General features: G+C 53.4%; 1 protein-coding gene across 1 annotated transcript in view; it reads right to left on the reverse strand.

The window, feature by feature from the left end:
• PLXNA1 (plexin A1) overlaps positions 1-22449 on the reverse strand; it is a 119586-nt gene that overhangs the window by 20045 nt on the left and 77092 nt on the right. The window contains exons 11-23 of the mRNA XM_051788910.1: positions 19636-19732; positions 19116-19306; positions 15349-15500; positions 14942-15062; positions 14467-14603; positions 13744-13911; positions 12771-12864; positions 12054-12293; positions 11739-11882; positions 10779-11013; positions 9278-9420; positions 5909-6165; positions 1888-1954 (exon numbers count right to left, since the gene is read on the reverse strand). Of these exons, the coding sequence (XP_051644870.1) occupies positions 1888-1954; positions 5909-6165; positions 9278-9420; positions 10779-11013; positions 11739-11882; positions 12054-12293; positions 12771-12864; positions 13744-13911; positions 14467-14603; positions 14942-15062; positions 15349-15500; positions 19116-19306; positions 19636-19732 (2046 nt within the window). The remainder of the gene's footprint in view (positions 1-1887; positions 1955-5908; positions 6166-9277; positions 9421-10778; positions 11014-11738; positions 11883-12053; positions 12294-12770; positions 12865-13743; positions 13912-14466; positions 14604-14941; positions 15063-15348; positions 15501-19115; positions 19307-19635; positions 19733-22449) is intronic.

Raw genomic sequence — 22449 nt, forward strand, 5'->3', positions numbered from 1 at the left:
GCACAACAAATTTCACAGCCAGCAAGTTTATTCAGGTCCTCTGTGTATGTTTCTTCTGTAATGGTGCATCTAGATCAGACATCTCTCCTGCTGCTACCACTCAGAGACTGGAGGCATTTTCCCATGCGAAAGTCATGGTCTAGCCAAGGACTTTATAAAAACCACTGCTCTGGTATCATCCCCACATCTCTCACCTGCTGCTCCTAATCCTCAACCTGCACTGGTGATGCACCCAGAAGCTTCTCTGAAAGGGAACAAGGCTATACAAGGACAGATGCAGGACAGTGGTGGTACATGAGCTGATCCAAAGCAGTTTCTGAACAAGGTGAGCATACCCCTGCCACCTGCCCACATGGCTCAGCCCAGTCAGGACAGGCCAAGGGAGTCAGGTCACACATGTGAATGCAACGTCCCCAAATGCCGCTGTTGGCCTTCATAGGCTATGCACCACACTTTGCTTGGCCAAAGCACAACCCTGCCCACTTCAGGGAGCCTTGAGGGAGTTTATCCACAAGGAGAGCTACTCCTGCCTGTTCCACCAAGTCCACAAAGCCCAAAGAGCCACCTGCCGGTGCCCTGTCCAATCCCACTGGGCACTGCTGCTGCAGGGGCCCTGCTGGGCAAAGCCCTGGCACAAAGAGGTGGAAGGAGGTTTGACACCTCCCCATGACCAGCACAGCTTCTCTCCTCTCTCACCTCTGGCAAGCCATCTCCACTGCACGCTAGCGAGATTTTTATAGATACAGGCTATCCCTCGACAGAGGCAAAATGCCAAGTGCATGTAAGTGATATTATAAATCACCTCTCGTTGACGATCACTTGAGTTCTGCTCATACTACTGCTCGCTCTCATCTCTTGGCTGGAAATGGTTCAAACTCTCTTTATCTTAATGAGGGATGAAATCCCACAAAAACTGCTGCGTGCCACCCAGCCTTGCTGCACTGACACCAGGCAGGATCCCAAGAAACAGCTCTGCTGACTGACAGACCCGCATCAGGACTGCAGGTGCTGTTCACCCTGACGGAGCCATCCCAAAGCGGTAGCAGGACTGAGGCAGGGGTGCATGGCCTGGAGATGCTTCTGTGTAACCTACATGGCCACTGGTGCAGCTCCAGCAGGTGGAAGCACTGGTGCTGTTGGAATAAATGTTCTCAATACGGGTAGATGAACAAGCGCTAAAACCAGAGCTCACACTTTGATATCTTCTTCTGCTACCCTGATGAAACTTGGAAAAAGGTGAATTCAAGCTAACACAGCGGAGAGCTGTGTCCCTGGCTGTCAACAGGTCCCTCAAGCATTCATCCCCAGTGAGGCACCTTTTGCAGGGGAAGCAGCAGTGGTAGAGATGCCTGCAGGAAACAGTTCCCCTACCATGGAACCTCAGTGTTGGAGAGATGAAGAAGCAGTGGCAGTGCTACATGAAGAGTGCAACTCACCAAACTGCCACTCAAACAGGCAGAAATAGCCTCCAATCACAGTCATGCCTACAGAAAGACCAGCTCCCAAGGCTTTTTCTGCCTGAGTTACACAAGCAGAGGCAAGAAGAGAGGAATGGGGACCACTCCAAGACTCAGCTGAGTTGCTTCATATTTATCTTTCCTCAGGGCACCATTGTTAAGATCTCAAACCCACTATGCATTAAGCAATCCCAATATGGATTTCATTTCTCAAACTCAGCTATTTCCCAAAAAGGAGACCCAGAATTACTAATCACATCTCAGAAAACCAGGATGGGAACAGAGGTCTGGGAAGCAATCTCTGCTCCAGGAGGGAGTGGCAACGCTCAGGAGCATCATAGTCCAGGCTTTAGGTAGCATGCTGCCTGTCCTGGCAAGGCAGAAACCACCTCCCTCTCCACACAGGGTTGCCATCCCTTCCCAAACTCACCTTCAGAAACTTGTACAGCAGAAACGTGAACCAATTCGTCAGCATCTTCTCTGCCACTGATTCCGTTCTGTAGGGAAAGTAGAGAGCAAAACCATCAGCAGAGAATATTAAAGGTCTCTGATCTCACCCATTGCCACTTCACCCTTAGACTGTGGCTAAATTATTTTTGGCTTTAAAAAGTCTCACGTGGAAAGGCAGGATCCTCAAAGTAGGGGGAACAAGCAGACAGCACAAGCTCTAGTGGAAAGCCTGCCCATCCACAGGGCTGAGCCACAGTAGCCCCCAAAGAGGGAGAAGCAATTGGTCTCCAGTATATTTGGAGAACTGGAGAGCTCAACCTTATCCCATGGGGACTTTCACCCAGGGGATGAGCAGCTTTCTGTTTCCCCCTGGTACCTTCTACTTCAATGAACTTTGTTTCTTCTATCACATTCCACTGGAACCAGGCAGCTCCCTCCACAGGAGGACTGTATGACACACCTGAGCCAGGTACAATGTCACCAAACCTACTTCAAGCTCCCCAGTTAAAGTACACCCTGAAGGAAGAGCTGAGGTTGCAAAGCAAAGCCAGATCCTGACCCACATTCCCATGACAGGAGCACCTCCTCCCACAAAACCATGTGCTCGATCTAGCTGGAAGCCCCTCTCCCCACCTGGGACCAGCTGCTGCCTTCTGCTCCTGTAATGCACTCAACACTGCCATTGCCCTGATGCAGGCCACCACTACAGGTGACAAGGGACTTCCCTGCGACCTCTCTCATACCCCTTGATCTCTAAAGCTTCAAAGCCGGGGGCCCACAGTAGAGTAAGAGGATAATAACCACCACCAGACCACAGTACAAGGTCTTGGTTAAAGCCACCACTGGATTTAGGTCCAGAGTCTTTGACCCCAATACATTTTTAGTAAAACTTATCTCTAGTACTAATTCAGCCATAAACAAGGGGATTAAAGGAGGAAGGAGTAAGAGCAGTGGTTGGAAGCTTAACCTGTTTTCCATGTACCTTTGGAACACAAAGACTGTGCCAGGCTTGAGATTTAACCTTTCCCTGGGAGTGGGGAGTGATATAGGAGTTTGCAGGTATACAGTGCTGCAACCACCTGCTCCAAAAGGAATTTAAAAATGGAGCCATGTCTCTCAGCTTTCGGAGACACAGTTGAAGGAAACAGCCAAAACTGCCTTAAGAAAACCTATATATTGCCCCTAGTTTCCTAAAGCATGGTTCCAATCCAGATGCCATCATGCTCCAAAGCAGCATGGCAGGGAAGGTCCAGGGGGACCTGTGTCTGTTTGGGACCATGCACAAGAGGGAGATCCTGCAGGATGGGTGTGAAACATAGGATGTGGGTCCCTCAGGGTGCTGGTACTGCAGCCAGGATGTGCCACACCAGCAGAGAGAGGGACAGCCTGGCATGGAGGGAGGTGAGGGTGACACCGCAGCCAGGTGAACTGTGCAGCCCTACAGGTGGAGCTTAACACACAACACCTTATCTCTCTGCCTCAAGATTAAAATTCCCCTTAACACATCTATTATTTTTATCATGGCTTTGGCTTTCACTCCTTTTAAAGTAAAAATGCCAGCCAGTCCCTCGACCCTTTCTGGTTAGGCTTCTTCAGCTTATCCATGCATTAATCATCAGATCAGCCACTTGCAAACGCAGACGCTCCTGAAAGCACAGGCAATACTAATAACCTCAGGGATGTGGCTGCATTCCTCTTGCACCAGGGAAACAAATACAAACGAGTTGACTCAAGAAACAAAACCCAGAAGAAACGCAAATGTCAGAGCCACCAGAAGGAGTCCCACTGCCCAATGCCATGCACTGCCCCAGGGCAATGCCATGCCCAACAGATGGGCCAGGAGCAGATGGCTGGGCTAGGAAATCCACTTTCCCAGAGTTTATTCAAGCTGACTCAGGGTCATATGGCCCCTTCTAAGGTTTTCTCTTGTGCTAATGGGGTTTAGCCCTTTTTGCCCCCCCCCGCCCCTGGAACAGCACAGCCTTCCTTAAATCATTTGGGGACAGCATTACCCAAGCCTCCAGGGAAGGGAAGACTTCCTGCCCCCAACAGGAAAAATTAATCCATCATGGGGAACAAAAAAAAGGAGAAGGAAAGGGACATGGGGAGAAAGCCAAGGGAGGAGTGGACTGAAGCAATTCAGCAGACATTCTCCCCAGCCCTGGACCAGGTCCTTTGCTGACAAGCCTGTAATGCTCATCTGAAGTGCCACCACTCGAGCTCTGGCGGATGTTTGTCTTTATCCGCAATAGAGCCAGATGCCACAGCAAGGGGGGGATTATCCAACAACAAAATAAATAACAGCTCTCCCCAGTTAGATCAATGTTAATCCAGTTGCCCTGGGCGGTAAGCACACTCTCACACCCAACAGCAGGGCTAATCAACTGGATGGAGAAGCCCAGCCCTTGGCACCGCTTACTCCACGCCATGGCTTCAGGAAGAACAGTGGCTCTGTTAAATATCACTCAGGGAGGCACAAGCAAGGCACTGGCCAGGGGGCCTCATCCCTGTCCTAACTGCAATGGGCCCTCGAGTGCTGGGGCTGGGGACCAACAGTCTTTGGGCTGCCAGCTCTCACTGCACTGGCGCAGGCTGGGCTCTGCCCCTGTTCTACTGCTACGGATCAGCCGCTGCTGTGCTGGCCTCCTCATACTGCCTTTTATTTATATTTTATTGATTTACTTCAGGAGCTGGAAATGCGTTTAATATTTCAGTGAAACCTGGTGTTGTGGAGGGACAATCAGAAGGGAAGAGCCTAAGGATGCACTCAGGGAACAGGGATGGGGAACACCGGCTGGCTCCTCCAAGACCCACCCGACTCCCAGTCAGCCATAGGTCTGCACCACACACCCCTCTGACACTCTGCTAATGAGATGCTTTGAAACATTAAGGGCACCCTTGTAACATGATAAATGCAGCAGAGAAAGAAAGCAATGTGTCTAAAAGACTGGCAACATGGATGTAACCGGGACCAGCTCACACCTGGGTCTTCTCCAGGTGTTTCCCCATGGTCAAGCACACAAAACTTCACAGGCTTTGTCCAGTCTGGCCATGCCATGAACATCAGCTGATGTTTGGAAGATGCTCTGGTTTCCTTGAGCCTTCCTGGTGACATGTCAGCCCTGTGCTGCTCGGCCATCCCTGCATCTCCGCTGGAGGCTGGTGGCACTGGGCTGGAGGAGGTAGAGATGGGGAGGCACAGCATGGTGTGTGAAGGGAGAAGATGGCACAGAGGGCCTCGAGCTGAACCAGTAGAGCTTATTAATAGTTTTTGTTCAGGACTTGGTGTATCTTTCAATATTCATCAGTCTGTGATGAAGGAGAGCTCAGAGCTATCGTTAAATATTGATGGGCCAGGCAGACTCACAGCAGGGCTTGGCAGGCTGCCTCCTGCTCGCACTCCCACCAGCCCCGTTGAGACTCCCAGCTTCCAAAAATCCACTTGGCTTTCCCGGGAAAACCCCCATGTGACTGGCAAGGTGGACAAGCCCTGAGGAGACAGCAGGGAAAGGAGGACTCCTGCCTGCTGCCAGCCCACAGAGGCACCCATGCAGCTGCCAGGCAAGGCAAGAGACTCCACAAGCCAAGGGGTGGGGAGGACCACCTGATCACCTGGAGAAGGGAAGGCAGACGGGGGCATCCTTACATGCCACAGTGCCTGGCACCAGCGTGTACCCTCCCTGCACCAGCCTGTGCAGCTGGCAGCTGCCGAGTACCTTGGTCACTCCTTCCCAGGCAACATAAGCCCACATGGGCCAAACTAGAGTGAGAACATCCCATGGGTGTTCTGAGTTGGCTGGGGGCAGGTGGTCCCACATCCCTCACACACTTGCACGCAAACAGGCAAGGAAATGCTTGACCACACACCCAGTGCTCACATTGCCACAGCCAACACCAAAGCCATCACTGACAGCACCCCCAAAGGACACCAGCTCGTGTCACCACACTCAGAAGAGCCTGGGCACTGTCCCACAGCTCCAAACTCTCGGCTGGTTACTCACCTCCGCAAGAGCAGCTTGGGGTGGTTCTTACTCTCCAGGTTCTTCTCGATAAGGTCAGAGAGGAGCTGCTTCAGCACACCTGTGGCATACTCCATCTCGCCCTGCAGCGCCGTCATGATGAGGGAGGCCACATTGCCGCGGTCCCGCATGGAGAAGCTCCGCTGGGCCTCCAGAGTGCGGATGAAGGTCAACAAGAAGTGCTTCTTGTTCAGGAGTTGACCAAAGAGGGTCAAGGACTTCTCCACATTTGCCTGGACCTGAAAGGATAGAGCAAAGCTGAGAGACAGGCATGACCAGGAGGGTGACAAACAGGTGACTGGGCTGAACAATACCCTGGATTCACCCTCATCCCACAAGAAGAAATGATGAAAAAGGGTCAAGAAGTAGATGGATTTCCTCCCTCCATACTATCAAGCTTCCTCTTTGGTGATCAGTCTCAGTTCCCTCCAGAGTGTTATCTAGTTTGTAATACCCCAGCACCAGGTTAACAGTCTCAGGGCATCGCTGTATAGAGATGTCTATATATACACACCCTTCTATACAAAGACTCTCTCCCACTTGTGTGCAGGCACGTAAATGCACTTCCCTCCCATACACACTCTTTCTCTCCCAAGCACACACACAAATTATAATTTTCAATTTCAGCTAACAAGCAGCCCAATTCCCACCCAAGTCACTGCAACATGCACTTGGGGTATTGCACAGAAAGCAAATAAAGCCACAGCCCTGAGCTCCGCCAGCAGCAAACCTGCCTGGTTTGGAGGAGATGGATTTCAGACAGGGAAGCAAACAGCAGAAACCTGGCAATGTCCCACTCCAGACACAGTCTGAAACAGTCCCTTTCTCATGAGATGTTTGAAGGTGTATTTCTGGCCATACTTGGCCATGTAGGACCCAACAGGGATTGGGCTGGGATGCTTTCATCTCCATGCTGCCATTGGCAGCCCAGGTCTGGTCAGCCCTGACCACACTTCTTACCAGAAATGAACATTTCTACAACACTCTGCTTTCCTGTTAGAAGAGATTTCCTCTGAACAAAAGCCTTGCTGTGGTTAAAACTATTCCCCAATCTTGTCTTCCTGAATGGGAGAATAAGCGTAAAATTTCATTTCATGTAGGTATTTGGAGAGAAAACAACACTTTTCATTTCAAAACACCAACTCAAAATGAAGAACAGGGTTTTGACACATCAAATCATTTAACTTCAGTCAAAACTTTGGATTGGCACTTTTCAGTTCAGTGAAATTCCTCACAGTTGTAATTTTGCTCTTCAAAATACTCTTTTCCACTGGACAAAAACTCTGTTTTCCACCACGTCCTTGCCAACTCTCTGATATGGGTCCCCAGGTGGGACTGTCACCCTCACTACCCAGGTGAGAGGGGACACCTGCCTTAGAGCAACTCAGAAGAGCAATGGGGAGTGACAAACCCTCTCTGCCCCCATCCTTGAGGCTCCTCTAGTGGGCACCACATGGCTCAATTTCTCCTAATGCAGGCCTGAGAATGATGTCCTGCTAGGAATGGAAATACTTTAAGTTATATTTTCCTGGAGTCCCTCCCTCCAGACACACAGGGACCTCGATGCAATGATGCTGGTAACTCAGAAGACGCCTGAGATTAAGCAGCATGAGCTGCTCCCTGTGGGGACACAGAGATGCCAGTTGATTCCCCAGCATGGCAAGACCCCAGAGCTGGTTGGAGTGCACTGGCTGCACTGCAGACCTACCAGACCCACCAGTGAAACTGGGGCAGCAGGAGTTATGCTGGATTCCCACCCCTGTGCATTGCTGGTGCTTTTGCAGTCAAGATCAGTCAAAGTAGACCATAGGCTGTAAAGCAGCAGGATTTCAATAAGACAGGAAGCAGGTCCTGCCCAACAGTGACCATCCCACGAGAGGACATGAAAACCTCATCAAGAGCAGCACAGCAATGTCTGAGGCCCCTGCCCCATCGCCTCCCTAAGCCCCTGTGTTTAACTTGCTGATCATTAGCAGAAATAAATGAACAATACTGAATTAAATATTTAATCAGGCTTAAATTCTCACAAAGCAACAAGCTTCCCCCCAAACCCTGCAGAGGAAGGGAGCTGGTACCGACAAAACCCGGTGCTCACTGCGGATTAGTGTGTGCATGAGCAAGCACTGTTTCCTTCCCGTCACTTGCAATAGCTAATGTTACACTCTGAGTAAAGAGACAAATAAAAGCAAACCTGATTAAATTATATGAAGCTTACACAACTGTAGTTGCTCTATTTAATCTCTTTTGGGGATTTTTTTTTTCTCCTTTGCAACTTTAACCCCTTGCTTCCCAGGCCAGGCTGAGCTAGTGGACTCTCTCAAGCAGGATGTTTTGAATTAGGAGCTGGAAGTGGACAAACTCCCACCCAGCCTGTCACAGCCAATGCAAAATTCATCCTCTGATACCCTTTTTGATACCCTTTCCACCCTTCCTCTTTAGGGAAAATCTTATGGAGCAAGAGCAGAGGTGAGAGGAGAACCAGGCATCTGCACAGACAGGAAGGGCTGTGCCCCAGGGAGGCCTACGATCACGCCTGCTTAGGCTCTGAGCATCCGGAAACCTGAGCTGCAAGGGGAAATCCATGGAAACAGGGTCCCCACCATGCTCTAGAGCTGGGATTAGGGACCAGGGAAAGAGAGCAGGCAGAGGGCCAGGGCCCGTGCTCTAGCCATGCTGGCGTACAACGCCAGCACGTGCACTTGGAGTTGGTAAGAGCTTGTTGTGTTGTAATTAGTGACCGTGCATCTTGCACCAGGGCCAATTACTTCTCCTAAATACATTGTGAAGCCCACGTCGACATTAATTACTGTGCTGGGTCAGCAGTGAGGGGAAGTGGAGGTCACCCCCTCCTTTCTCTAATCAAGAGCGGCCTCAGCAGCCCAGCACATGAGAAGCCAATTGCTGTGCAATTGCATGCACTAAATTATACAGAGGTGGGGAGGACGGGAGAGGAGAAGGAGCTGGTTTGGGGAGCAGGGGAAGGATGCCAAGGATGGGTTCTGCGTGGGGAAATGGAGCCAAGCAAGCAGGCGATGTCAGACAAGCCTGCTAAAAACGAGTGACCGGTCAGGCATCAAACAAACCCAATTGAATAAAGCAAGTGCTGTAGAAAATGACAGCAGCAATGATATTAATATAAATATTGATATTAATGTCAGAGAGCACAGTAACCATTTGGCAGCCAGTCCACATCCGTGTTGGCTGCCACGTGGCGAGATGCTCTTTGCTGCACCACACCGGGCCAGCATCCAACCAAAGCATCTCTCCAGCCCTGTGCCTGGGGCACAGGGACTCATGCAGTGGCACATCCCCAGTGTGAAACACTACAGAGACAGACAGACAGACCCACACCTCCATCTCCTTCAGCACAGGGTGGTCTTCTATCCCTGGGAAGAGAACCCGCATGGCGTAGGTACGGTAATCCAGAAAGGGGATGCCAGCCCCGTCCAGGTCGTTAGTGAGCTCGTTGATGTCAGTCTGCAGCTCAGCAAAGGCTGCGGTGGGAAAAGCAGAATTAAATGACACATCTTGGAGACCCAGCACACAGCACTGGCACTCAGCCCACCACTGCACACCCAGCACCCCATGGGTGGACCCCCTCAAGGCGTGAATATGCTCAGCATCCCTCCTCCTGGCAGGCTGTGATTGCTGTCCCTGTCTCACAGATGGAGAAACTGAGCTGCAGAGTGTAGGGATGACATTCCCAGAATAAATCAAGTGGCAGATTTGGGAACAGAATTGCCAGGTCCCAGGGGGCTCAAATCCCCCCTGCTTAGCACTTGCAGCCTCCCAGGGATGCTGGGGGCAGCGGGAAACAGCAAGACTTGAACAAAACCAGAGCTTCTGAGGGAAAACGTTAGCCTAAACCACAAGAATGTCCTCATTTCTTTTTGACCTAAATACGACTTGAGAGAAGAACTTGAACACACCCACCCCAGCACCTCCCAATCTGAGCAGAGTCAGCTGTGACTCCCAGGGGAACATGATCCAGGGGGGTCCTGAACCTTTAATTGCACCTACAGGGAAAAGCTGACGGGAGAGGAGTCTTGGAGATGCACCAGGGAAGGGGGTTGTGGTGGGGGGAGAAAACCCTCAGAAAAATCAAATTAACAGCACTTTAAAGGGAGCTGAAAGCCAGGCAGAGGACTGCAGGCTCGTCAGCCTGATGAGAAAAAACAAACCGTCAGCTTGAAAGGCGTGCTATCTTATCTGTAACTAGCGGGACTAGAAAAGAGAAAAGGCAGGGAAGAGATTGTGCCTTTTAATTAAAAGCAGATCCTTTTATCTGCCAGCTGTGGAAGACAAGACACCATCCCCTCCACCAGCTCCCTCCCCTCTCCCTGTCACCAGTGCCATCCGCAGGCATGCGGAGGGATGGGGATTTGGGGGAGCAAAGGGGTTGTCTTTTTTTCCCCTTTTTATTATCTTGTTTTCGGTGCCTGCTCCATTCGCAGCGCTGGCTGTGGCTGTGGCTGGCAGGGTCAGGGCCTCTGGAGCCAGCTCAGGGGGATAATGGGCAATTAGGTTTTATCAGCAGGATCATACAAGGAATTCTGTCCAATTTCACAGCATCCGTCTGTCACATAATGAGAGACTGACTGCCCACTCACAGGAAGCCTTCGGTACCCTCCTTGCTGTCTTTTATCCGATTTGGAGAAATTGAGAAGAATATCTTAACTGGAAAAAATCCCCAAATCCCACCCAAAATGAGTTCGCTTCCACTGACAAAGCAGCTTTGCCCATTCCCATTCCCTCTCCGGAAGGCAGCAGGGGAAGGTTGGGAGCACACTGAGCCTCGGAGCAGTAAGAAACCCTAGAAGACCCCCACACTGATGGCATAGGGATCCCTCACCCTCTTTGCACTCCAGGGCCACCCGAGACTCCAGGTTGTCCATCTGCAGCTGGAGGCGCTTCAGGGTCCGGTCAGCATCCCGGGACTTGCGCTTGTAGGCGATGAGGACGATGATGATGATGAGGAGGAGCAGCCCGCCCCCACCGCCGATCCCGATGATGGCGGGCAGGGTGAGCAGGCTGTCCGAGTAGATCTGCAGTGTCCCCGGGGAGAACTCGAACCCTCCAGCCTTGATCTGCACCATGGTGGGGGAAAAAATGGACCTGGTGTCAGGGGATATGCACCCAGGGCAGCCCTCCCTGCTGGTGCCCACCATGCTGGAAACTGGGGCATGACTCCCAGCCCATGGCACAAAGGATGTGGCAAAATGAAGGGATGGCAAGGGCTGGTCTGGAGCAGTGCAACGTGCTTTAATGGCATGCAGGACACGCTGCCAGCGCACACGGAGCAGGCAGAGAGTTTGATGTCTCATTCAGACAACATTACAGCAACAGATGGGATGTAAAGCAAGTTCCCCCATGGATGGGGAGCCTGGTGGGGATCGTGCTGGGTCCCTTTCAACAAGGCAGAGTCCTGGAGCATGAACACCGCTGTGCTACAACCCCACAAACAAAGCAGCCGGCCTTACAGCGTGTGCCAGCACTGGGGGGAAGAGGTGGGAACCCCCCTGCCTTGCACCCAGCAGGGAAGGTAGGTTGTTGGCAGGGCTAGCCAGGACAAAAGAACACCCAGCTGAGCATGCTGGGGAGGGGGCAAAGTATTTTGTCCTACCAAACATGTAATCAGAAAAAGGGATGCACAGGGAGCAGAAAGATGGCTCCTGAAGATGCTCCTGCACATGCACAGACTATCCAGTCCTTATCCAAGGACAAACACATAGCAGGGCCAGTGCCAGGATAAAGACTGAACCTCTGTGACACGTTGGACCCAAGGAGCAAAGGCACTGGTGTCAGCACTTACCGTGACTTTGTGCTGGCCAGTGAGGTTGGGGGACTCGCAGAGGAGCTGGGTCTCAGAGACAGTCAGGGTGCAGGGAGTGTCTCCAATCAGCACCGTGTAGTTGAGGCGGGAGTTACCAGCAGCCGGCGGGAGCAGGTTCCTGCCCTTTGAGGGAACAAGGAATGACATTGTCAGTTCTCATGCAAAGAGGAATGTTTAAAAAAAACTCAACATAAGGCAAATGCATGCTCTCACAGTGCGGGACTTAGCCCCAGGAGAGACAAAACGCCACTTCCACCAAGGGACATATCCCTTCCTCTGCCCCCTCTGCCTTACCTTGAGGATGAGGGGAGAGCTGGGCTTCAGCTCCAGCATCCCTGTGGGGCTGAGTGGCTCAAAGACAGGGTCTGGGTAGTAGACAAAATTGGTGGTGTTGATGATCAGCAGGGCCTGGACGTTATCCATGACGAAGCCAATCTCATCCGGGCGGTCACCGAGCTCCGGAGGGCTCCGCACAGGGTTGTCAATGGAGGGTGCGTAGCACACCATGGTGGTGTCATTGTAGACCGTGCAGTTCTGCAGGAGGCACAGACCGAGGTCACACCCAGCTCCCAGCAGAGAGGTCAGGATCAAACCCCACAGGGATCTCCTGAAAGCAACATCTCTGGACACAGGGTTTAGATTTGGAATCTCCTGTTCTGTTCTATCAACGGGCATCACATCCCACCCCAGGGCAGAGACAGACTCCTGTCTGCAATGGATGTGCAAGGGATAGCAGGCAAGAGGTCGCTGGGGACAGGCTTTTTCTGTCAATATCCTGCAGATATCCCACAAACCTCCCATCAGTTTTGAACACTCAGATCTAACCCTCTCCTGACAGCACCTGGCTGGAGGCTTTGCAGAGAGATCAGTCCCCCTCTTTGGGCAGCAGCCCCTGGACCTCAGCCTTTCCCCACCATCACACCTCATGGGCAAGGATGCACTTTCTGCCCTGTGTTGCATAGGGATGGCATCCCTCCTCCTTGTGCACTGCCCCCAACCAGCATCACTTACGTTCTCCCTTTCAGAGCTGCAGTACTTGGCCCGGATCCTGGGCTCTTTGATGGTGGCCAGGTTGGTGCCAGTCACGGTCAGCAATGTCCCACCACTAGAGATGTGGAGACCATGGGTTAGTAAAGGCAGCTGACGCTGGGTCCCCAGTTCTAGGAAGAAAGCACCCATTCTCTCCAGCCAGATGCCCATCTGTCCCAGCCTGGATAAACCACAATGTCCCAGGAATTTCTTATCCCACCCACACATCACCATGGCTAACAGGATCTGGCACACATCACTGCCAAATCATCTAGGCTGACCCAGAGGCCAAACAGAGATATAAAACTTGATAATTAACACTAATATCCCACTCTGTGTCCAGGTTTGAGATCTGAAGACAGCTCCCAAGCTAAAGGCAACTAAGCATCCACAATGGGAAGGCATCCCAAGGAGGTTGAGTTCCTCTCTGCCATCCCTTTCTCCACCACACATGCAGTGGGTGACAGGACAGGCTGAACCCTGCCAGTTCTTCTCAATGGCTTGGTGTTAAAAGCCCTGTGGTCCCAGAGAGCTCGACCGTGCCCCTGGGGAGCTTGCTCCTCATCAACAGCCTAGGGAAGGTTTCCCTTGGCACCAGCTCTTAATGGATTCCTTTGCCTCCTCTCCAGCCAATTCAAACCTTTTAGAAAAATATGTAAACATTTCAAAAAATCCCCCAATGGGAAATATTTTAATTTTATTTGCCGCCGCCAAATGTCAAGCTGAAATTAAGCAGATCCAAAGCACTGTCTGCTCTTGCCCCCTGCCAGGCTCAGCACTGCAGGCCAGGAGTTAGCAGGGCCCTGGTGCCAAGCCATTGCTCACACTCCTCTCGCCATGTCTTTGGACCGCAGCCTGCCAGTTATCACTGCACCACGGAGATGTACCCATTAGGATCAGGGAATCCGTGTGGAAAACAGTCCCCTACGCATCTCTCAAGCTCCTCACGACTCACCTGTTGATGCTCCATTCGGGATCAATCTTTTGGATGGTGGGGTCCTCCGTGTAGTTGTACTTCACCTCTGGGTTGCTCAGCTCTGCCCGGTTGATGTTGATGAGGATGGGAGAGCCACCGGGGGTGTGCCCAGGGGGAGTCCTGCACCGGATCTCACGGGCACTTCTCCTGGAGCAAAAACACACAAGCTGTCAGTGCCTGGGCAGGAGGGAGGCGAGGGCAGCCAGGGGACCAGTGCTGCCTGGGAGCCCCCTGCCCCAGCCCCTCTCCCCTTCTGAAACAGCTGGGGGGTGAAGAAAGAAAGGAAAAGTGAAAAAAAACCCCAAGAAATGAAACAAAAGGCACCTGAGAAAGGCTGAGCAGCTCCTGAGCATTCCCATCCTGTGGCTGCTGCAAACAGCAGCGATTAGGGCTGATAACCAGTAATTACCACAGGAAAATATTTAAAGAGCCGCTCCATTATCATCCCTAATCTAAAAATTATCCACTTCATGCCTCAGGGCTTTGTGCTTTTAGAGAAAAATCCCTGTTCTTAGGGCTCTTCCTGCAGCCTCTGACACACAGAGGTTTCAAGAGGAGACACCTCTGGCCACCCAGGGGGTTTGGCTCCCAGGATCCCTCCTGGCTTCCCAGCACAGGCTTCTGGCTGCTGCTCTCTCAGGGGGTCCCGCTGCCTTCGAAGGTGCCTGTAGCCCATCCTCCACCATCCTCTGTGCCCCTCACCCTGAAAAAGCACAGGGCCGTCCCCCGATGGTCACAGAGACATTGCTGCCAGCATTGAGGTGGCTGCCTTCGATGGCGATCCAGGTGCCGCCGGAGAGAGGACCCCGGGCTGGGACCACACGGGAGAAAGTGGGTGTCTGTCAAAGGAAAAGAGCATCCCTGAAGTCAGACAGGCTGGGAACTAAAACCCGCATCCCCAAACAGCCTCGACTGGGTGACAGGACCACAGACAAGAGGGACCTGTGTGCTGGGCACAGTACTAAGGGCTGGCAGTGCCAGCAGGACAGTGGGGAGGCAGAGCAGTGGCAGACTCAGAGAAATTCAACCAGCATGACTCAATGTCTGACCAGGGCAGCCCCACCTGCCCCCCAGGAAAACGATGGTAAATTTTCCAATTCACACAGAAAACCACCCAAAACCACCGCCATCACCTCCCCCCTGGGGTGCCAGACCTGTCCCCTGGCACAGGGCTTACCACAAAGGTGAAGCTCTTGGGGGATGTGGCCCGGTAGTTGGGCAGGCAGTCACGGATGCACACTTCCACCCGTGCCTCATGCACCTTGCTCGAGCTGGCATCTCCAATTTCACACACAATCCTAAAGGATGAGGGGAAGAAGCTCTCAGTGTCCTGGCACCAAAGCAAAGGTTTCAGGTGCCAGCAGATTCATGAGAAATCAAGGTGGTGGCAGTTGGCACTTCCAGCCATGGAGGGAGCTTCCCCAAAGCCTCTGGGCTCCTCCCAGAGCAACCACAACCAGCAGGTACTTTTCTCCCAGTTCAGTCCAGCCAGCTCCAGGCCTTTTGCAGCATTTAGCACCAGCACCCCTGTCCCTGACCTACCAAGGTGATCTGGAGCACGCCTGCCCCTCACCAGGCACTTACTGCTCAGCGCTGATGTACTCGCTCTCGATGGGGACGCACATCACTTTGCCCACTCGAACGCCCCAGCGAACATCTTCAAACTTCAGGCCCAGATTCTCGCCAGTGATGGTCAGACGGGTCCCTCCTTGCCTGGGGCCAGTCTCAGGGAATAACTAGGAGAGAGTATGGCCTGTCACAAGGGTGAAGAGCCGCAGGGACACCTCACTCAGATAGGCTGCAGTCCAGGCAGCCGCAGGATGTGTGTTACTCCCCTACGAGCAGCAAGGAGCAGATGGGTGATGATAAATGCCAGCGTGTCTGTAAGTTGCCCACAGAGCAGGAAATACCTCCCCAGTGACAGCTGCATCCACAAATCCCCCCAGGAACAAGCCATGAGATACCAGATGTGTCTAAGCAGAGGGCTGGGATTTGGACACCCCACTGCAGACAGAGCTGTCTCGCAGGTGACAAGGACAGGGATGGGAACGAGACAGGGCAGCATCAGCCATGGCTCCAGCTGAGCCAGCAAGGAAGCACCTGGGTGTGCCTGGCTTTTTGCCAGGTCCCAGGTAGCCAGGGATGAGGTTCCCACGTCCAAGATGACCTCAAAGGAGAAAGCATCTTGACCAGGTTCCTGCAGGGGGGAAATGGCAGGTAGGGGGGGAAAAGGGTTTCTCTTTGCCAGTAAACCCTGTGCTAAGACTGGCTGTCTGGGAAGGGACGGGACCCCAGCGCTGCGCCTCATTTACCAGGATGATGCCCAATAAAGCAGACAGGTGTGGCCTGACAGACGGTGGCAGGATGACAGATGAACAGAGGTGTGGACCCATTGCTGCCTCCAACCAGGCAATTACAGGCAGTTTTACATCAGCCATCACTGGCCCCGAGGTCCAGTGCCCACCTGCAGCACTAACTGGGATTAATGGCAGGGCTGCACGCCCCAGGTGGGTCTGGGGACAGGGCTGGACCCCAGTGACACCAAAACAGAGCAGGGCAAAAAGCAGCTGCAGGTAGCAGGACAGGGAGAGAGGAATGTGGCCTGGGTCAGTCCAGGAAGAAAGCACATCTTAGCCCAGGGAAAGAGACTGTTGCATGTGATGCCCTTCTCTGCTCGTGCTCCTGCAGCGCTGGCCAAGAGCCCCTCTAGCACCAGAAGGCACCTCTGCCTGCACCAAGCCCAGTTCCTGGACAGGCTCAGGCCACAACCAAGCACATGCAAGCTCTTTGCATTCCTGGCAAATCTGGGCAGCTGCAACCCTGGGGCCTGAGCCAGCTGGAGCCTCCTCGTCTTTTGCCTCCTCCTACTACTTGTGCAGGGCTCACTCCCGGACATCACCTCCGCGGGAGGAAAGGCGGATGAGCTGGGGGTGGGAAATGCGCAGCAGCAGACACAGTCCACGTACCAGCCCTGATGGACCACATGGAGCCAGGGGCTGTTTCTGCACAGACCCACTGCAGCCATCGCTGCTAGGGTTAACCTCTGCCCTCTGGATTCACACTGGGCTGGTCACCTTCAGCACACACAAACTTGAACAGGGGCAGTCAGTCCCCCTGCACACAAGGCATCCCATGGGACATGTCCCAGAACAGCAGAGCTGGGCCTGGTGCCTGGGCCCTGACTCCCGCCAAGGCAACTACAGCTTACCATTTACACAGCAACAAAACCCTCCGGGGCTGTGGGGAACCACTGTTTGCCCAAACCCTCTTCAGCCCCTGCCCAAGTACGGGATTGGAGCTCGTTCTGGCAGCTGCAGCCGGCATCAGGTTGGGTCTTCCCCTTAAATCAAGCTCCGCCAGGGTGGCTGGCAAGCAGCGGCTGTTTGTTTGGTGTTCCTAAATGAGTGTTAAAAGCTGCTCCGGCATGTTCGATTCCTCCTCCGCAGCAGCAAAGCTGACAAGGGCCATGCGTTCGGGGAGGAATGAGCCCAGGAATGAAATGACATCGTTGGTCGCCCAGCACAGGGAGGTCACAGCTAAACAAGGTGTGCAGGACAAGGGAGCTGAGAAGGAGAGCAGGGGCTGCTGGAGCCTCCCCTTTTCCCCCTTCAACCTCTGGACCCCTGGCCCCAACAAACACTGCTGCTTTTCTCCTAATTGGTTTCACAGGGTCCTTTTACATCAACAAGCGAACGGCTCCAGTGGGTACAAGCAGCTGGCTTGCTCTCAGCTCTGGCGGCCACAGCAGGGCCAGGAGGTGCTGAGGCCAAGAGATTCCCCCTTCCCAAGGGAAAGGATATCACTCTGAGGGTCACAGAGAGCACCAGGCAAGACACCGCAGAGGTTTGGAAGGAGCTTGTCCCCACCACTGAGCAATGGGTAAGTGATTCTTTACTCCAAGGGTGAAGAATCACGGCCACCTCCCAGCCAGCCCCAGCACCCATGAAGACACCAGCGCTCCAGTGGGCTGGGCAAGAAGGAGGCTCCAGCTCCTCATGAAATTACTGTAGGAGACTCTTTTTCCCCATCAGCCCATGCTGCCCTCTCTGCACCAGGCTTCTCTCTGGACCATTTCCAAGGCTGCCCACAGCCCAAATGTGGGACTGGGGCAGTGGGAAGCAGCAGGCTACAGGCAGGGTGCTGGAGGAGCATCACAGCAACAGCTACACATCCACAGGACTGCCAACCCCCATGGCACTAACGCAGAGTGGCATTAAGGTCAAGCCCACCTGCTAACAGTTCTGTTCCTGCTGCACCTACAGTTACTGCAAAATTTCATAACGATGCAGGGCAGGAGAGCTGCTACCAACCCTGGACACCATCAGCTGCTGGGAAGCTGCTGTGAGTAGCATGTGTGTGAATGCCTGCAGCCCAGTCACATGAACACAAAAGAGGACAGGGCACAGCCTAAAAAGAGGCCACCCTGGTCATGACCTGGCCACTGCAGTCTCCACCCCCATCATCCCTAGGGATCCAGACTTGAGAAGTTCAGCCTGAGCATGGTGAGAAGCCACTGGGAACAGGGAGCCCTGCAGCTCCACACAAAACAGCAGACCTCCTTGTAGGGATGTGGACTCTGAGGCTTAATCCCACTTCCCCAGGAATGGATCCCTTCTCCTGCCAGCACTCCACCAGCCCCGAACAGCTCTCTGCAGGCAGTACTTCTCGCAGGCAGGGCTCTTTGCAGGCAGGGACATGCCTGTTGGGCTGTTCCCCCCTTCCCCACATGGCTGCCACCCAGCACACTGCAGTGCCCATGCTGTGCAAGAGGCAGGCAGCACGCACAGAGAAAAGCCAAGACTCTCATTTCCAGCTTCCATCAGATAAGGCACTGAAACTCAAACAGATCAGATCCTGTGCTAAGTCTCCAGTAATTAATACCACTGAGGTCCAGCCAGCCATGGGTAAGCAGAAGGTATCCAGCCAAAATACCCACCAGTCCCTCCTTGTGAACCTTGATCTTGGCCCAAAAGGCATGTGAACATGAATATAAACAATCTTATTAAGCAAAGGTCAAAAAAGCTTTCAGGGAAAGGGGATGATGATGAACTACTGATCCCAGAAAACACAGCAACATGAGCACCCTGGAGCTGCATCTTTCCTGGATCCTCCAGTCATGTGCAGGAATGATGGGAATCTCGGAAATGGGCCAGAAAGCCCAGGGCATGGGGGTGGGGGAGAGTGGATTTTAGCCTTGGAAATTAAATTGGCAACAAAAAACATTCAAGTACTACACAAACATCGAGTAGATTTGGCTGCTGTGAGGCACCACCAGAGAGCCCCATCCCCATCTCCATGCCCATCTTCCATGTCCCATTCTGGACTATCTCCACTTATCTGTCCCCACGTACCTTGGTGATCTTGGGGTCAGTGCAGCGGCTGTTGCCGCTGCTGGCGTGCATCCAGCTGCTCTCGTAGGCCAGGCAGTGCTGCCGCAGGGAGCAGCGTCTCTCCGACACGCACCAGCCGCACTCGAAGCGCGGGTCAGCCTTGAGGCACAGCCCGCAGCTCTCCCGCAGGGCTGAGCACTTGTACAGGTGGGCTGTAACAGCAGGAGGAGTGCAGGGGTCAGCATGGGCCCCAGAGCCCACGGGCAAAAGGTTTTAGGGAAAAGGGTACCTGCTCTTGCCCCCTCCCACCAACTCACAGGGCAACAAGACGCACCAGCACCTTGGACTCAACACCAAAGTAGAGCTTTGAGCTCTCTCCCAAAGCTTCTTGGAGAAAAGCCTCTTGTTTAGAAACCTTGTCAACATTGTTCCCTTCTACAAGGCACTGGTGCAAACTGGAGAAGGAGCAGGGGAGAGAGGTGAGCTGGAGGTTGGGGCAGCTCCAGATGGCTTTCCCACCCTGATCCCATCCCTCACTCACCCTGGATGTTCTGAGGGTTGTCAATGACGAAGTTCCCGTTCCAGACCACAGACAAGTTGACGGGCAGGTCGCTGATGTCATTCCCTTCATAGAAATACTGCAGAAGGAGACAGAAGGAGGTAGAACCCATTAATCATTGAGGTAAAATGTCCCAGTGAGAGGCATGGAGAAACATACAATCCCATTACATGGATGTCTCCCATCAGCCCAGAGGAGAGGGATGAGGGCCTCGTTGGGACTTGCTGTCTAGGAACAAGCAGGTCTGACAGCCACTGGTCAAAGCATCAGACACGGCACATGAAACCAGTGGACTGGACTGGCAAAAAAGGTAAAGCAGCAAAACAGAGGGTTTCTAAATAGACTCCAACCCCATTAAGTCAAAGGTCTGAAGCTGCTGCTGCTAGGAAAAGAGGAAACAGATGGTGACTACGCAGCACAGACACATCTCTCCTCACCAGGCACCTGAGCCCTCCCCCATGTCCTCCCCACTCCAGGGATGCTCAGTTGGATGTTTGAGATTATGGTCATCACTAATGAAGCCTGGGCACATCACAGGAGTGGATTCAGTCACCTCCAACAGCCAGTGGGAGGATGTCCCTTGTGGACCCCTCCAGCCCCATCACCCATAACACAATTATACAAAGCTGTGGCCACATGGCTGTGGATAGGACAGAGCCAAGGACCATCCTGATGTCACACCAGCCCTCAGAAAGGTCTCAGAAGAGAGCAGCCCTCTCCTCCACACTACAACTCTAGTTGCCCTGCTCCCAGCCCCACACTGTACTCAGACATCAGACGCACTCCATTTCAGGGCTGGCACCACCACCCTGATCCCCTGAGCTCCCATGTAGGGAGGTGATGCCAGGGAATCCTGTCCCCCAGCTCTAGGGTACCCCAAACTCAGGCCCCAGCCCCTGCTGCTGTTCAGACATATCCACCTCCATTGTTCCTTCCAGCTTGGCCAGTGTCTCCTCCCAACCCAGATCCCTCTCCCCTGCCTCAACACCTGAGTCCCACTCCCAGCAGCCCCATCAATATTCCCTGCAAAGCCCCTGCACACAGACAGAGAGGTTTAATCGATATGGAGGCAGGAAGGCAGTTGGAACCATCCCTGACAGCTAATGACCTCCTTCGGCAAGAGATTCCCCACTCCTCGCCTGAGAAAATGACAGGCGTGTCAGGAGAGATTAAATGAATGATTCATGGGTTGCTGGAGTTTGTTAGGGAGCAGCGGACGCGCTGGCAGAGGTTCACCCAGCCACAGGCAGGACACAGCCCTGCCACCACCTCCAGCCAGTCCCAGAGTCACCTTTTGCAGCCCTGGTGCTGTACAGGAGGAGGTGGCCTCAGAATCGCCTCCAGCAGTGCCCCAGCTGCTGCCCCACAAAGACCCAGCACCACTCCACTCCACAGGAGACAGGGACGTAGCCCATGAAGGAAGTCAGCATGCCCAGGTGGTTCAGGAAAGCAAGGGACACTTGGGTCCTTCTCACCTGACCATCAAAGCTGGTCCCTTCTGTGCTGAGTCTCTCCCAGCCAGGCAGCATCACCAGTCCAGCATCAGACACGGCACCAAAATGGGACACATGCCCAATGTGAGACATGGTTATGGCAACATACCACCCTCAGCCCTACATGGTGCAAATGAGAGGCCAGGTTTGGTCTCCTGTTATAGTTTTTGGCTAGTGAATCCTTTGTCCAGGAGCCACACCTCCAACTGCAAATGCAACAGCTCCACCAACATCTCCCCTCTACAGGCAGAGCCCAATCAGCCCCACCATGCAGCCTCTCAGACATGGCACCTCTTGCCATGCTTGCTCAGAGGACCTTCATCACATCCCCACCACCCACCATCTACCAACAGAGCCTCTCAGCAACATTCCCATCACCAGACCTGCAAAGATGGAGCCAGAACCGGGCTAGGAGTACAGATCTGTTCACCTTCCTCTATCCTACCCCCACCCAAGGATATCCTCAACAGGACCTCGACGAGGAGCCAGCCAGACCCAGAGCAGTGAGCAGAGACCATTCCCTGGCAGCAGGAGGGAGCATGTGCTGGGGAGGGCGGTGCTGGAGCAGAATTTAGCTGTGACGAGCCACGTGGCAGCGTAAGTGAAATTGGCATTTTCAATTTGTACTCTGACATGTCTCATTTGGGGCCCTGGCATCTCGGGAAGGCATCCAGCCTGCAGCTGTCCAAAACACTTATTTGCATCTCTCTGCCCCGGCTGCTTTTGGAAATTAGTTCTTCTGGGAGGTGGGTTGGAGGAAGAAGAATAGGGGGAGAGGGAGGGAGAACATTAACTCTTCGTGCACCGGTCCTGAGATGGCAACAGAGCAATTGCACGAGAGACTGTCTCCCTCTGGAAAAGGACAAGTGCTGAGGATGCTGAATTTGCTGTGGAACGGAGGTGGAGTGGACAGCGTGAGCAGCGGGAGCACAGGACTGTGAAGGGAAGTGGTAGAGCAGGAGTTGTTGCCCCAGCTGGTGTTCATGGCGTGGGATCACCAAGAGAACGTGGATATCAATGAAAAATGTGTCCTTGGCATCTGCAAGTCTGTCAGCAGCCTCTCACCTGCCCTGTGGAGACAGCAGTGAGTCTGTGACCTGGATGCTGCTACTGGTCCCTGCAGGATGCCAGAGCTGGAGTCATGACTGGCTGCTCAGGGACAGGAGCTGCGGCCACAGAGGCTCTGGGCTCAGCCTTCTGGGACGCAGAGATCCATCAGATCTAATCCGCCAGATCCATCAGATCCCTCTCTAATTCCCAAAGCTTCTCCTGCTTTGAAGGATGTTTCTGAAAGGCCTCCTTG

Source organism: Manacus candei, unplaced genomic scaffold (assembly GCF_025592945.1).
Source record: "Manacus candei isolate 608988 ecotype Guabito, Panama unplaced genomic scaffold, ASM2559294v1 h1tg000025l, whole genome shotgun sequence".
NCBI classification, from domain to species: domain Eukaryota; kingdom Metazoa; phylum Chordata; class Aves; order Passeriformes; family Pipridae; genus Manacus; species Manacus candei.